At 37.2% G+C, this 12,898-nt stretch overlaps 1 protein-coding gene across 1 annotated transcript; it reads right to left on the bottom strand.

Annotated features, from left to right (window-relative positions):
* Positions 1 to 209: 209 nt before the first annotated feature.
* On the bottom strand, positions 210 to 12,646 carry LOC102586413 (transcriptional corepressor SEUSS-like). The gene is given in 11 exon segments (XM_015313061.1): positions 210 to 1,996; positions 3,709 to 3,778; positions 4,457 to 4,550; positions 5,679 to 5,776; positions 9,523 to 9,591; positions 9,718 to 9,935; positions 10,112 to 10,160; positions 10,403 to 10,522; positions 10,657 to 11,199; positions 11,201 to 11,990; positions 12,378 to 12,646. Coding segments are annotated over 10 exon segments (2,721 nt in total). The 5' UTR covers positions 11,660 to 11,990; positions 12,378 to 12,646; the 3' UTR covers positions 210 to 995.
* Between the last annotated feature and the right edge of the window lie 252 nt (positions 12,647 to 12,898).

The following is a 12,898-nucleotide window of genomic DNA, read 5'->3' as shown; positions in this document are numbered from 1 at the left end:
AATCGCGAATGATAGGTTTCTGCTACTCCATTGTCGATGATCTCTCTGGAGCTCATGGAGTTGCCGGCAGTAGAGACCAGAATATGTTGCCGACAAGTTTTCTTCATGACTAGTATCCTTGCAATAGCAGCTCTCTCCTCGCAGTTCAATAAAAGAAAAACACTGACTCCAGAAAGCCAATAACAAGTTAAAGATGATGGCAACAAGAGTAAAGTAGGACGGCCTCATCACTGGTTTAATTTTTTCCAGCAAAAAACATGAGCAACTGGCTCTTTCTACTTTGTAAAGCAATTAGAACAAACATCTGTGGGTTAAAATCAAGCCAGCAATTCCTAATCAACAGGCTAATAGAAATACTTCAAATTATGCCCCTATGAAAATTCCAGTGCTTAAAATCAAATTCCTTCAGATACAACTTCATACTAATGGATTTACTTTAATTCCACCAAGCCTCATCCTAATTTTTTTCCCCCTGTCAAGCCACTCCAAATAAGCCTAACAGAAAGACAAGTAGGAAGGAGAGAGGAAATGATGATTGCACCGGTGCCAATTATAGAAGCTACTGAAAGCTCTACAACAGAACCCCAACTATATACAACCGCATGCTCTGGAGTGGTGTGGAGATGCAGCACGATAGGGGCAATAGATCAGCCCATACATAGTTAACAAATGCCTCCGCATGGTATAAACAGATTGAATGTAGCGGTCCATTAGCCAAGTCGTTCCCTGAATGTCCCATTAAAGGAGCAGCTATGACAAACCAGGCAAAATCAAGTTAGAAGAGAGTGCACTCTCGGATGAGATAACATTTCAGCTGTTAAGATGCCACACTATACGTTGTCCTTCCCACTCAAATCAGTACAGAAGGGGAAATCTTTGAAACCACTTCTGCTTCAGCAACCATGGCTACTCTTATCATGAGAGGCAAACTCATATAACGATCTTTGCAACACAAGCAGCAGAACATAGACTAATAATTGCCAACCTGAACCTTTTTAAGGAGATGTTTTCCAGTCAAACTGCAGGTTGTTAAAACCGTTGACTGCTTCTAAACCACTTAGCAGTTGGTTTCCCAGATCTTGTTGCTGTTGACTCATATTACGTTCTCTCACCATTGTCATGCCCACTAACCCATTCATGGCTGAAGGGTTATTACCCAATGCAGCACGCATTCCATTAGCCATTGCAGCTTGGCCCAGTCCATTGTTCATACTCCCAAATCCAGAACCAACACCTGTACTGTTAGCATTGGCTGTCCCATTCCTAACAAGGCAATTGCTTCCATTGAGAAGGGAATTATTACTTGTTGCCAACATCCCATGTCCATTTTTTATATCATTCCCAATAGTACCATTACCTACCATGCCACCGCCACCGAGCTGTGAAGACATCATCATTTCATGTATGATCTTTTGTACAGAACTCTGAGAGTCATTAGCATCCACGTCGCTTGAATGGGCTGGTTGCTGCATTGTGATTTTTGGGGAATTTGCAGAGTTCATGTGTTGCACTGATGATAAGCCACTGTGTGAAGCTTGTGGTGGATTGTTGGATGATGATGGTGTTGGAGACTGGAATTGAGAAGAGTTGGGTTGAGACTGAGGCATTGTACTTGAAGAATTAGGTGAAGGCATTTGGACAGCATTTCCTGAGTAGGTACTACTTCCACCATTCACTGGATTTTGTTGCCTGGAGTTCATGGAATTTTGGTGCAGTAATCCAACAACAGTACCACTAGACGAAGTAGCAGGTACTTGGTTCACAGAATTGTTTACATTCAACATACCATTGCTTAAAGGTAGAGGCGGTACACCAGGCTGTGAAGTCGTCTCATGGTTTGAGCTACTGACTGTTTGATGTGTATGTTGCTGCTGCTGTTGTTGCTGCTGCTGCTGTTGTTGCTGCTGCTGCTGCTGAGTCTGATCCTCAGTTGATTGAACTGGACCTTGTACTCCAGCTGAAGAACCGTTCCTACGAGGAAACTTAGCCAAGCTCTCTGGAAAATTAAGAGTTGGGCACAATGTGAACAGTAAGAATAATGTTAAACATAAACGCCAGGACAGATCATCAATACTAGATGAAAATTAAAAAAAAAAGTTCATCAAGCTCAAGTTGAATATCTACTCCAAATTATCAATTTAGCGCACACAAAAATGGCCCACTCACATACGCATCACAGGTAGAGAGGATAACACTGGGCCAGACATAAAAACTGATTAATGATAAGTTGAGCTCCCACTCATTTACCCCACAAATTGAATTTTGGTAGATTACCACTTGAACTTCATGAATGTTGGGGAAACACTTGACCACTTACCCGGTCTCCTGGGACTTAAATACCACAGCAAACTCCAGAGCACAAAGAGGTAGCACTAAGATATAAAACACCAAATCCTCATTATCGAAAAAAGACTAAACACCAAATCCAGAATGCCACTAGGAAAAGTGATATATTTCGGGGCAAAAGAGGGAATTGATAAGAAATTCAGGGGGAAAACTATGCAACTGGATCAATGAGCATCAGCGAGAAAATTAACGATACATTATGTCCAATATGAAAGTGAGCCTTAGTTTGCAAGAGTTGAGTGTCCTACTCTCTAGTCCCCAACATTCATGCATATTGCGTGGCTCTAGTTATTACATGACAGTTATATTACCAACAAAGTTGACTAACGATGCAGCGGAATCTGCTTTGTCCCATGGGTTCTCTACTCAAACATGATGGTTTCTATTTTCCATCCGCAAAGCAATTTCATGGTATGAGCAAAATTTACTTCAAAAGGCAATCTTCTTTCTTTTGCGCCCCCCACCCCCACCCCCCACCCCAATTTGCTCTCTTATTTTTTTTCTTTTTTTTTTGGTTTGACTAAGAAATCCGTTGTTTCAGCTTAGAAATTCAGGATAATGATCCTAATGCTCTCTATATAAGTGTCATTCTTTACTTATTAAAAGAAGTGATAGAATAGGAATAGGTTTATAAAATCCTATTTAGAATACGAATAGGAATAGTAATAGAAATAGTAAATAGTATCCTACTTGGTAAAGGATTATATTGTAGTGTCTATAAATAGGGTCTCTATGTAATAATGTAGATACACAATTTCAATAATATTCTTCTCCAATACAATCCTCACAAGAAGATAATGGGCCTAATTCTCTACACTTCACCTAGAACCAAACTTGGAGCAACAACAGCGTAGCACACATTTCCCATTGAACCAAATTCCTGGGACACCTTTAAATAACAATCAGATGCCTCTTTGTGAAATACATTATTATCTATACAACACTAGCTCGATACTGTCTCGAAAAACGTACAATTCTTAGAATCTATGTAGGCTTAGCGAAAATAGGTCACAACGGAAGGAAAAAACACCTTATAGAGAAAATATCAATTAGTTGGCAATATGCCATGTTAGTAGCTTCTTTAGTTCCGCTATTTCCTTTTCCTTGAGCCAAGGGTATATCGGAAACAGCCTCTCTACATCCCAAGGTAGGGGGGTTGAGGTCTGTGTTTGCTCTATCCTCCCCGGACCCCACTTGTGAAATTACACTAGGTATTTTGTTGTCGTTGTATGCAACACTAACTCACAGGAAAACAACCCCATCTATCCTCCTATGTTAGTGAGTCATTAGTTTGTCACAAGGTCAGTAAATTTGAACTGTGATGTAAGGAACTAATAGAAAGGTTAAGTAGGTTGAACTTACCCATGGGTCCGGTCCCTGTCTCCCTGCTATAGTCAATCAAATCTTTCATGCTATTTACCACTTCCGATATCTGCAATCCACCAAGAACACAACACATCCATAGTTGATCACACAAGCAAAACATCATTTGACCAGATGTTATCACACAAAAGCAACTTTATATTTGGTTTCAAAATTAATGATTATAAAACATTTAAGAAATAAATAAACTGAATTAGAAGAACCTAAAACCAAAAGACCTTGACTTCCTGCTAGAACAAGCATTTTCAAACGAAGTCAATTTCTGAAGGAAAGACAAGAATTACCAACAGTAGGAAAACATTACACCACATATTTGTATCCAAGAGAAAAGCTGAAGCATTATACATGAGTTAATTACACATATTATTAAAAGGAATTTTCAAATCCACAACATTAACAACCATCTCTAACCTGCTGACTGTTAAAAGAATTGAATTCATCTCTGTTTTCGAATCTGCTCTGAAAACAACAGGACGACATATGGAAAGAAATGAACTGAAGACAGGTCGACAGAACTGAGTGACTTTTGAATCAGACATAAAAAGAGAGATGCATAAGCTGGCCGAGACCCTTAATAACTAACTATTACAGTAGCTAAAATTCCAACAATCACATTTAGTGACTCAATAGATACACGAGGACTATTTCCACTACTGAAACAAAAACCTACACAAGGGACAGAAAAGAGGGGAAAGAGGAGTTCTCTATGTCAGAACAAGGTACATACCTGTAGGCATCTCACATATCTCTTTGTATATCCTAAATCATTTACTAACGGAACTTCCAAAGCTTTTGCTAGCTGACGAGCTGAAGCAACAAACCTGAAGCGCAATTAGAAGTCAAAATTACAAAATAACTCACACATCTAAAGCTAAATAAAGGAACACATGATGATAACAGATTCACAATCTTAATAAAATTTCGAGAATCAAGGAATCTCTAAACTTAGCTTCACAACTGAATGCTTACATGGATCACTTCTGACTTTTTCAAAGGGCATGCATATCTTTACATACCCTCTCCCCACCACCTCAAACCACTACTCACAGCTCCTGAGATTAATGTTATTCCATGGGAAGAAGATTTATTCCTCTCCCTTTTGGTAGGTCCACCAGATGACGTCCCTAGCTCCTAGCCTCCTACCCCCTCCCATATGTCACCATAGCACTGAGAGGACTAGAATATAAATCAACACTCACGCAGGTCACTGTCAACATCCTCAACCCACACCCCAAAACCATGACACTCCAAAGTTCAACTTTCAATAAAAAAAAAAAAGTATCAAAGGAAGGTAGACAGCCATGCACCTAAACACACCATTGTGGTAGAATATTTATCAACTAGACATTCATAATAATGTTTAAAGACTTTGAGTTTCTAAGGTTCAACAGTATGCCAAATTGACCATACTCCATTATACCAAATTCATCCAACAAAGGAAGACGAGAAAATATGTACCCGGTAAATCACTGAATCAGATGACAGTAAATTTCAGCTTTAAGAAAATTATTGGATAGCCAAAAGCTTACTAGAGCAACTCACTGGTAGAACATCTTACCTTAGCATGGAGAGGCTAACCTAAGCTAAGAAAGAGCAGGAAACAGCACCAGTAAAGACCATTAAAGCTCAATGCCAAAAACAGAGCTGTATAAAATGTGAATTACAAATAGATCCTATTCTCATCATCACTGCCCACTAATGACGGCGATCTAATATTTGGCCACAGCTTACCTCTTGATAAAGAGGGTTAGATATTCAAAATTCAAAATAGAAATTGCTAGGAAACAACAACTACCATTAAACAAAGTTAGTCTATTGCAAACCTCTTAAAAAAGAGGGTTAGATAGCTAAATAGAAATTGTAAGGCAACAAAACAATCAAACAAAGTTATGGAATATTCCCAACCCAATACTTAGAATAAACGCCTTAATGTAAGTATCTGGACTTACATATTGCAATTATTCTGCAACTCAGAAACAGACGCACTAGATGATGCATTTTGGGTGGCGGCCTGGTACTTTTGAGCTGCAGCACCAAGTTGACTAACCTGTACAGCATATCAAAACAATAATAGGCAAATCAAAAATGATTCTATAGCCCCTACCTCATATGCAACATCAACACTCAAAGCTAAAACGACATCCAGCTAACATAAAAATTATATGCTAAAACAACTAGATGCCACAGAAGTACGATCACACACAATAAATTGAGAACTGCTTCAAAGAGACATCCTGAAGTAGAAAACCTGATCCACTCACCGTAAGTGTTATCAAAAGCGCAAAAAAAGCGCTGGTTTTTGAGCACAAATAAAGCGTTGGCTTTATTGAGAAAAGCGTAAATGGAGAAGACATATATATATTTATGGACAAAGAAATTTATTGTTTTTAGGATAAAATGAAATAACAATGGCTTAGAGTCGCCTCTTCAGGGAACGCTCATTCACAAGGAAAAGTGTGTCTTAGAGCCTTAATGACGACACTGAAGGGCACATTAATTAAGCAGGGTGAAGCGTTCAACATGTTATGAGTCTTGCTTCAGGGATTAAGCATGCTTTAATAACATTGCTCATTGTGCACAAGATCTCTTAAAAATATTGTACTAACGGCCTAAAACGAGAAAGATTTATACACACATGTATACAAGTATCAATTTCATATATGTGTACACACGCATGCACACACTTATATACAAATTCTTCAATGGACCTCATGAGTGTACCAAAACATGAAAAATAGCATGACAAACCTACAGTTATGTTGCTCGGACTCTTCAAAAATGTCAACAGGTGTGTCGGATTCTCCAAAAGTAGTGTATTTTTAGAGATCCGGCACGAGTGCGGCATCGAAATTGAAGAGTCCGTGCAACTTAAACATACGAAACAAAAGCCAACTGATCTATTAAGAAAGCATATTTAATTAGATGTCACCTCCTAATCAAACGCTAAAATTGTTAAGTGGCACACATAGAGAAACTGTTTGACCAAGCTGCTAATATTTGTTTATTTTGAGAAGCATTTTCTATAAAATAGCTTCCCAAAAAAGTACTTCGGGAGAAAAGCGATGTGTTTGGCAAGTGTTTTTTCATATTTGATAAGCAAATCGTGTTAGGCTAATCTTTCTAACAAAAATGATTTTGAGTGTCAAATTATGACAGGTATTAATGCACGTTTATAATTAAGATTATTCTATAGAGAAATATTATTTTAAAAGTATCAACAATGAAAGACGTTGATCAAGTTTGTACTGTTATCTAATTAAAATTAAAATACATATTAAAATTTTCAATATATGGTACATATTAATAAATCAATGAAAATATTAAATATTAGTATAATATTAACATGATGATTTGAATATACTAAGAAACATTAAACAATATATATTAAAAAATTAATCCTCAAATTAAATAACCATATATGGGGTATTTACCACAAAAATAAGTAAAATCATTCACACAACGAAATAAAAGACGAAAAAAACTTCGGCAATGCATGGATACTAATATTAAGAGTCAAAGGAAATGAGATAATTTGAAAGCTAGTCATTATTTTCTTCTATTTTAAAAAGAAAAGGAAATGGTTGTTCTATAATAAAAAAGTAATAACTTGATGAGGCGTTATGCATGATAAGTATGTATTTATGGTAGGGAAATTTTTTGTTTGAAAAAAAAAAATTCTACTTCCACCTTTTTCAAGAAGCAGAAATTCTAACTTCTTTCCAATAGCAAAAAAACTGATTTTGCTGCTACTCAAAAGCAGTTCTACTTATTGGCCAGACACTTCAAATTTTGAAATAAGTGCTTTTGGCCTCCAAGAAATTTGCCCAAACAGGCACTTCATTTAAGTAACTCATAATACAAAGATGATAGTTAAAGTATGAATTGGTTACTCGAAAATGAGTTTTTATCATATGCATATATCAGATCCTAGTTCACTATACGCACACTTAAACAGGAAAAAAAAACTAAAAAACTGAAGATAGTGCAGCTCTAGGTGAAAATTAATGAATTTTGTGTTTACCGGTTCCAATCTAGCTTTTGTTTTTCTTTTCTTTCTTTTAAATATAAGTTGTAGCAAATCTGGCGCCAAAAATGTTTCACCCCATACTTACTGCACATTGACAAACCTAGGAAACTAACACCGAAAGACAGGAACTTAATATTATAGCATATTTAATTAAATATCTTGTGGAAATCCAGATGTTAGTATTATTAGATAGCAAACATAGAATTTTTTTTCCACTGATAGCAAACATAGAATTGTTTAAGTAAATCCTCATACAACGAACACATTTAAAGCTTACTTCAGTCCATGTTTCTATACATTGTCAATTGAAGTTTAATTTCTAACATTTGTTTTCTTTTTTGTAGCACACTTTTATCATATAGTAGTAGTTCACTATAATACAGGCATACAAGCAAAAACAAAAAGATAACAAAATCTGAAGGTTATGAAATGAACTCGAGGTTTACTAGCTTATATCTAGCTTTCATTTGTGTTTTGATTTTTTTAATTGAGTTGTGTCCAATTTGGTGCACCAAGATCCATCAACCAGTACTACTCTTTTAACAATCCTACCGAGAGAAAATTTGATTCTAAATTTTATCAGCGAAAAGATCTTCTTGATATTAGGCATTTGAAGCCAGTTGTGATTGAAAAATATACCAAGGAATAGTTAGAATCGCAAGTGATCATATTAAAACCACAACTCCTTTTTACAAGTCCTCAATTTCCATTTTGAAGTCGGAGCTTATTTAAATTATACTTTGTTATCCTGTGCAAACACAAATTTCTTAAAACATGCACAACTTAGAGCATCAAAGTCCTGTTCCATGGACCTCAGATAGCATCAACATCACCCAATAAAACTGTTCTGAATTTTTCTCCATCACATCTTAACTATCCCGTGACCATAACATATCCAAACCCTTGGGCCTTAACCAGGGTTAGAACTTCTACCCAATGCAAAACCAGCTTGAACTCAGGATACCAAAAACAAACTTCAAGAACGCAATACAATCCACCAAATACTTCAAAAAACAATATTAAATCCAAACACAATCCAGCCATGCAATAGTTTTCAAAAATATTTTCCAGAGACAGATTCTCCCCAAAACTGAAGAAAAGAACAAATAGAAATGCCATACGATTACGAACAGTCAATTCTTTCCATTAATTAACAGAAATTGCAACCACAAACAACTAATTGGAGCTTGATTCATCTAAAAAGCAGTTTAGAGCCGTCTGTCCAGCAGCCCTTACCACTTCAATATCACAAGATGAGGATAGAGAATAAGATGCTTCTAAACCGTTCTATATTGCTAAGAAGAAGAAACAGGTAAATTTTGAAATTAGAAAAGAACAAAAATGCAACTGAAATCTTGTACTTCCATGTATATTGAGCTTGTACCAACAGACAAAAGAAAAAGGAAATAATGACCATAAATACTCACACGACCATACTCTCATCCAATTACATAAGTAATGTCAATAATAAAGATCAATCGCACTGAATTAGCACATAGTTCAAGGTCAATGAAACGAAAAGGCTTCTGCCATAGCAGATGTGGCAAGAAATTAGATTGAAGTTCTTTACTTCTCAAGTAGAATTTATAAAGCATCTTCAAATTTTTTTGAAGAAAAAAATCAACCGACTTTTTTTTACCTATATTTAAACCTAGGCCACCTAAAAGTTTGCTATCAGTGAATAGAAGTGTATGATTCAAATCACAGTTGAAGCATGACTTCATAATGCATCTGCGGAATGGCAGTTGAAAGGTAAAATTGTTAACCTGAGGTATCAACAATCTTCTAGGGATAAGCTCCTCGTGACGTCGTGCACAAAATTCCCAAGAAACTATCTGCCAAGTAGATACAAAAGAAATCCAGATCAAACGAATTATAAAATTAATATGCACCATGCTAGGTCTCAACTGTCCATGAATAAACACTTCACTGAATATAAAACTATCAGACTTTCATTTAACCTTCAAATCAGGTTGTGAAAACACTAGGCGAAGCTGACCATCACGGACAACACGAAGTTGCTCAAAGACACTCTCCTGAATCGCTTTTGCGTAATCTAGGACTATTTGCCCAGATGAATTCTGATATTCACGGGGCATATCGACATAGAGAAGTTCTTCCAAAGTGCCACTTTCATACTTTATCTTGAAAAGCCTGGGCAAAACCTCGGCAGTCGCTTCTGAGAAAAAATGATTTGAGATTTATCAGATGCTGAAACAGAATTATCAACCGAGAGGAAAACCGAATTAATAAAGATGAATTAATTAAAGAAAGGGTTTTGTTAAGCCACAAAGTTTGTTAAGTGCTTCTAGGACCAAAAAATAATTCAAGAGCTTGATGCTGCAAATAACATACCGAACCCACGGCCTGGCTTGCGGCTGCATATTTCGCAGTGCCACACATCCTGCAATTTACACAATATTAATCAAAGATATAAACTCATTTGCTAACAGTTGTTCTACAGCTAATCAGCATCATTTATAGAACAAGCTCTAAAAGCAGTATCTGAGATGAAAATATATCTATGCTGAAATAGAATACTAAACTTGTAGCATGAAAGTTATTACAACTCCATTTTCATTTGATGGGAGAACAAAAAACATTACAAAAACAAAAATGTAAATAGCTTCCACATAAGCAGTGAACCTGAGGAAAAACTCCAGTAGTCTGCCGACCACTTCCATACATAGATACACACCATTTTTTCTTGGCATTGGGAGCGAAATACTCAGCAACAAATTTCCTCCAGAACTCAATGTTATTGTCCTATAAAGAAGGTAGAGCAATATGTTAGGGAAAAAATCGATATCATACTTCCTTTTTCATTATCTGGGAAAGCTGCAGGGTAGGGTGCAGTGCATAGATGCCAAACAATGATCTAGTTGACCCATTCATCTTACTTCAGGTCTATGTTGCTGCTGATACATATAATGAGTCAGCCGACGGGCACACATCCCGGGTTCATATACTGGCTTTACAGGAGGTCTGACAGCAAGATTCTGTGATTGAAATTGTTGTTGTAATGGGTTTCGTTGTTGAGGGGAAGTCTTCAAGAGTTGATGATGATGCTGGAACTGCATTAGCCTCTGCTGATGCAAAAGCTGTGCAGCAGCAGCAGCTTGAGGGGACTGCCTGGACATCTGAAGGAATTGCTGCTGCTGTTGCTGATGTAGAAATAAAGATGGGTCAGATTGTTGTTGTTCTACTTTGACAGGCGCAAGACCTCTCATACTTTGAATCTGTTGTGGTTCCATTTTTACAGGTGCCAAGTTTCGCAGAGCTTGCAACTGCTGCGGTGTTTGATCATTAGTCACCTGTGTCTCCATTTTGACAGGTGCCAAACTTCCTAATCCACCACGCATGGATTGAAATTGATGCTGCTGTTGCTGTGTTTGGGAATTGATAGGGAGAAACTGCTGCAACTGTTGATTATGTTGAAAATTACTGGGAATCAAACTGTTGGGATCGTTGTTGGTCAGTCAACATGTGGTTACCTGAGGGGTTAGGAAACTGCTGTCCTTGAACTCGACTGCTATCTGGATTTGTCACCATGGCTGATGACATAAATGAGGTTGAAGGAGCACTAAAACCCATCCCATTTCCTACACCAGAAAGTGGATCAGTCTCGGCCCCATTATCAACAGGACCACGCTGAGAACTTCCTGGTCCAGCCAGCCCTGCATTAGGACCTCCATTTGCAAAGGACTGATGTGAAACATTGGGAGCATTCCCTAGCATATTCATGTTACCAAACATCGTCCGAGGAGAAACCATAGAAGGGAAACCACCTGGTGAAGGCATGGAGCCCCCTTGACTACCCATTACACCGGAATTTGATCGCAGTAATGAAGACGGTACTGACTGGGAACCTCCAATTGGATTAGGAGGCCCTGTTGGAACCATTTTTCACCAAGAAGTACACAATCTACCAACACTTGAGCAAATATAGAAACTTCCTAAAAAATGGCATAAAAGCCTCAAGTGAGTAGAGAAAACTCATAAAATGGCATCAAATCCCCCACTAAGCTCAAGAAACTTCAATTGCTCCGATGAAATAACTAGGTGGAGAACCAAGCAAAACCAATAATGTCATTCAATTAAGCGAGTGATTACTAAATGTATCTGAGGTAGACAGAAAGTCTCCAATTTTTACCCAAAAGATGGAAACTCGTCTCTGAAACAACTAAACCAGACTTCTTTCCTCTCAAATAACTGTCTTTTGCTGCACCATCCACTGCAAGAATTGTTCAATTTTGTGTCAATTTTTCCCTCCCTTCCGAGAAAAGATAGATTAACCCTACCCAACCTTACTTTTAAATCATCTAATCAGAATGTTGGACACACAAAACCCCAAATCTCAACAGTTTCAAAGACAGACATCAAACTTCATCCTTATCCCTTTAAAAAACACAAATTCAAAAAAGCAACAGACTGAGAATATTACCCAAAACAAAAATTAAAGAAGTTGCAGTAATTGATTGAACACTGAACAAAAAAAAGAAAAATAAGCAGAAAACTTATACAATCATATGAACACTTGATCAAACCCTAAATAGTGGATCCAAAGCTCAAAATGAGCAACCTGTATCCAGCTTTAGAATAGAAAGCAAAGAAGACTTACCAGAAGACAATTTCAACACCGACCCACCGAAGATCGAGTCTATTCTTTACACGGAACTACAAGCACAAAAAACACACAAATTCTAGCGTCACCTTTTTTGAACTTCACTGCGCTTTCAGTAGATAGATTCAGCTTCTTAGCTGTATAATTTTTTTTTAGAGAGAGAAAGTTGAAGAGAGAGAGAGTATGTTTACGGACGTCAAAGTTGTATTCAATTGGATTGAATTTTCTTCTTCATTTCTTGTTTTCTTTACCAATTCTTCTCTTTTCTCTCAATCAAAACGAAGTCAAATCCTCTTCTCTTTTTCTTTTTTTTCTAGCTTTGCGTAGGGGTAGGGGGAGAGAGGGGGGCAGGAGGTGATTTACACATGTATGTGGATGGATGGTGATGAAATATTTTATGGGACTGTTATACATACATCATCACCGCTTGTTTTGTTTTGTAATGGGAAAAGGCATAAATTTCCCCCTTCAACTTGTATCGAAAAGTCAGTTACACATTTCAACTATTATGACGATCT

Source organism: Solanum tuberosum, unplaced genomic scaffold (assembly GCF_000226075.1).
Source record: "Solanum tuberosum cultivar DM 1-3 516 R44 unplaced genomic scaffold, SolTub_3.0 scf00227, whole genome shotgun sequence".
NCBI classification, from domain to species: domain Eukaryota; kingdom Viridiplantae; phylum Streptophyta; class Magnoliopsida; order Solanales; family Solanaceae; genus Solanum; species Solanum tuberosum.
The sequence above is the reverse complement of the archived record's forward strand: the minus strand, read 5'-3'. Positions and strand labels throughout refer to the sequence as shown.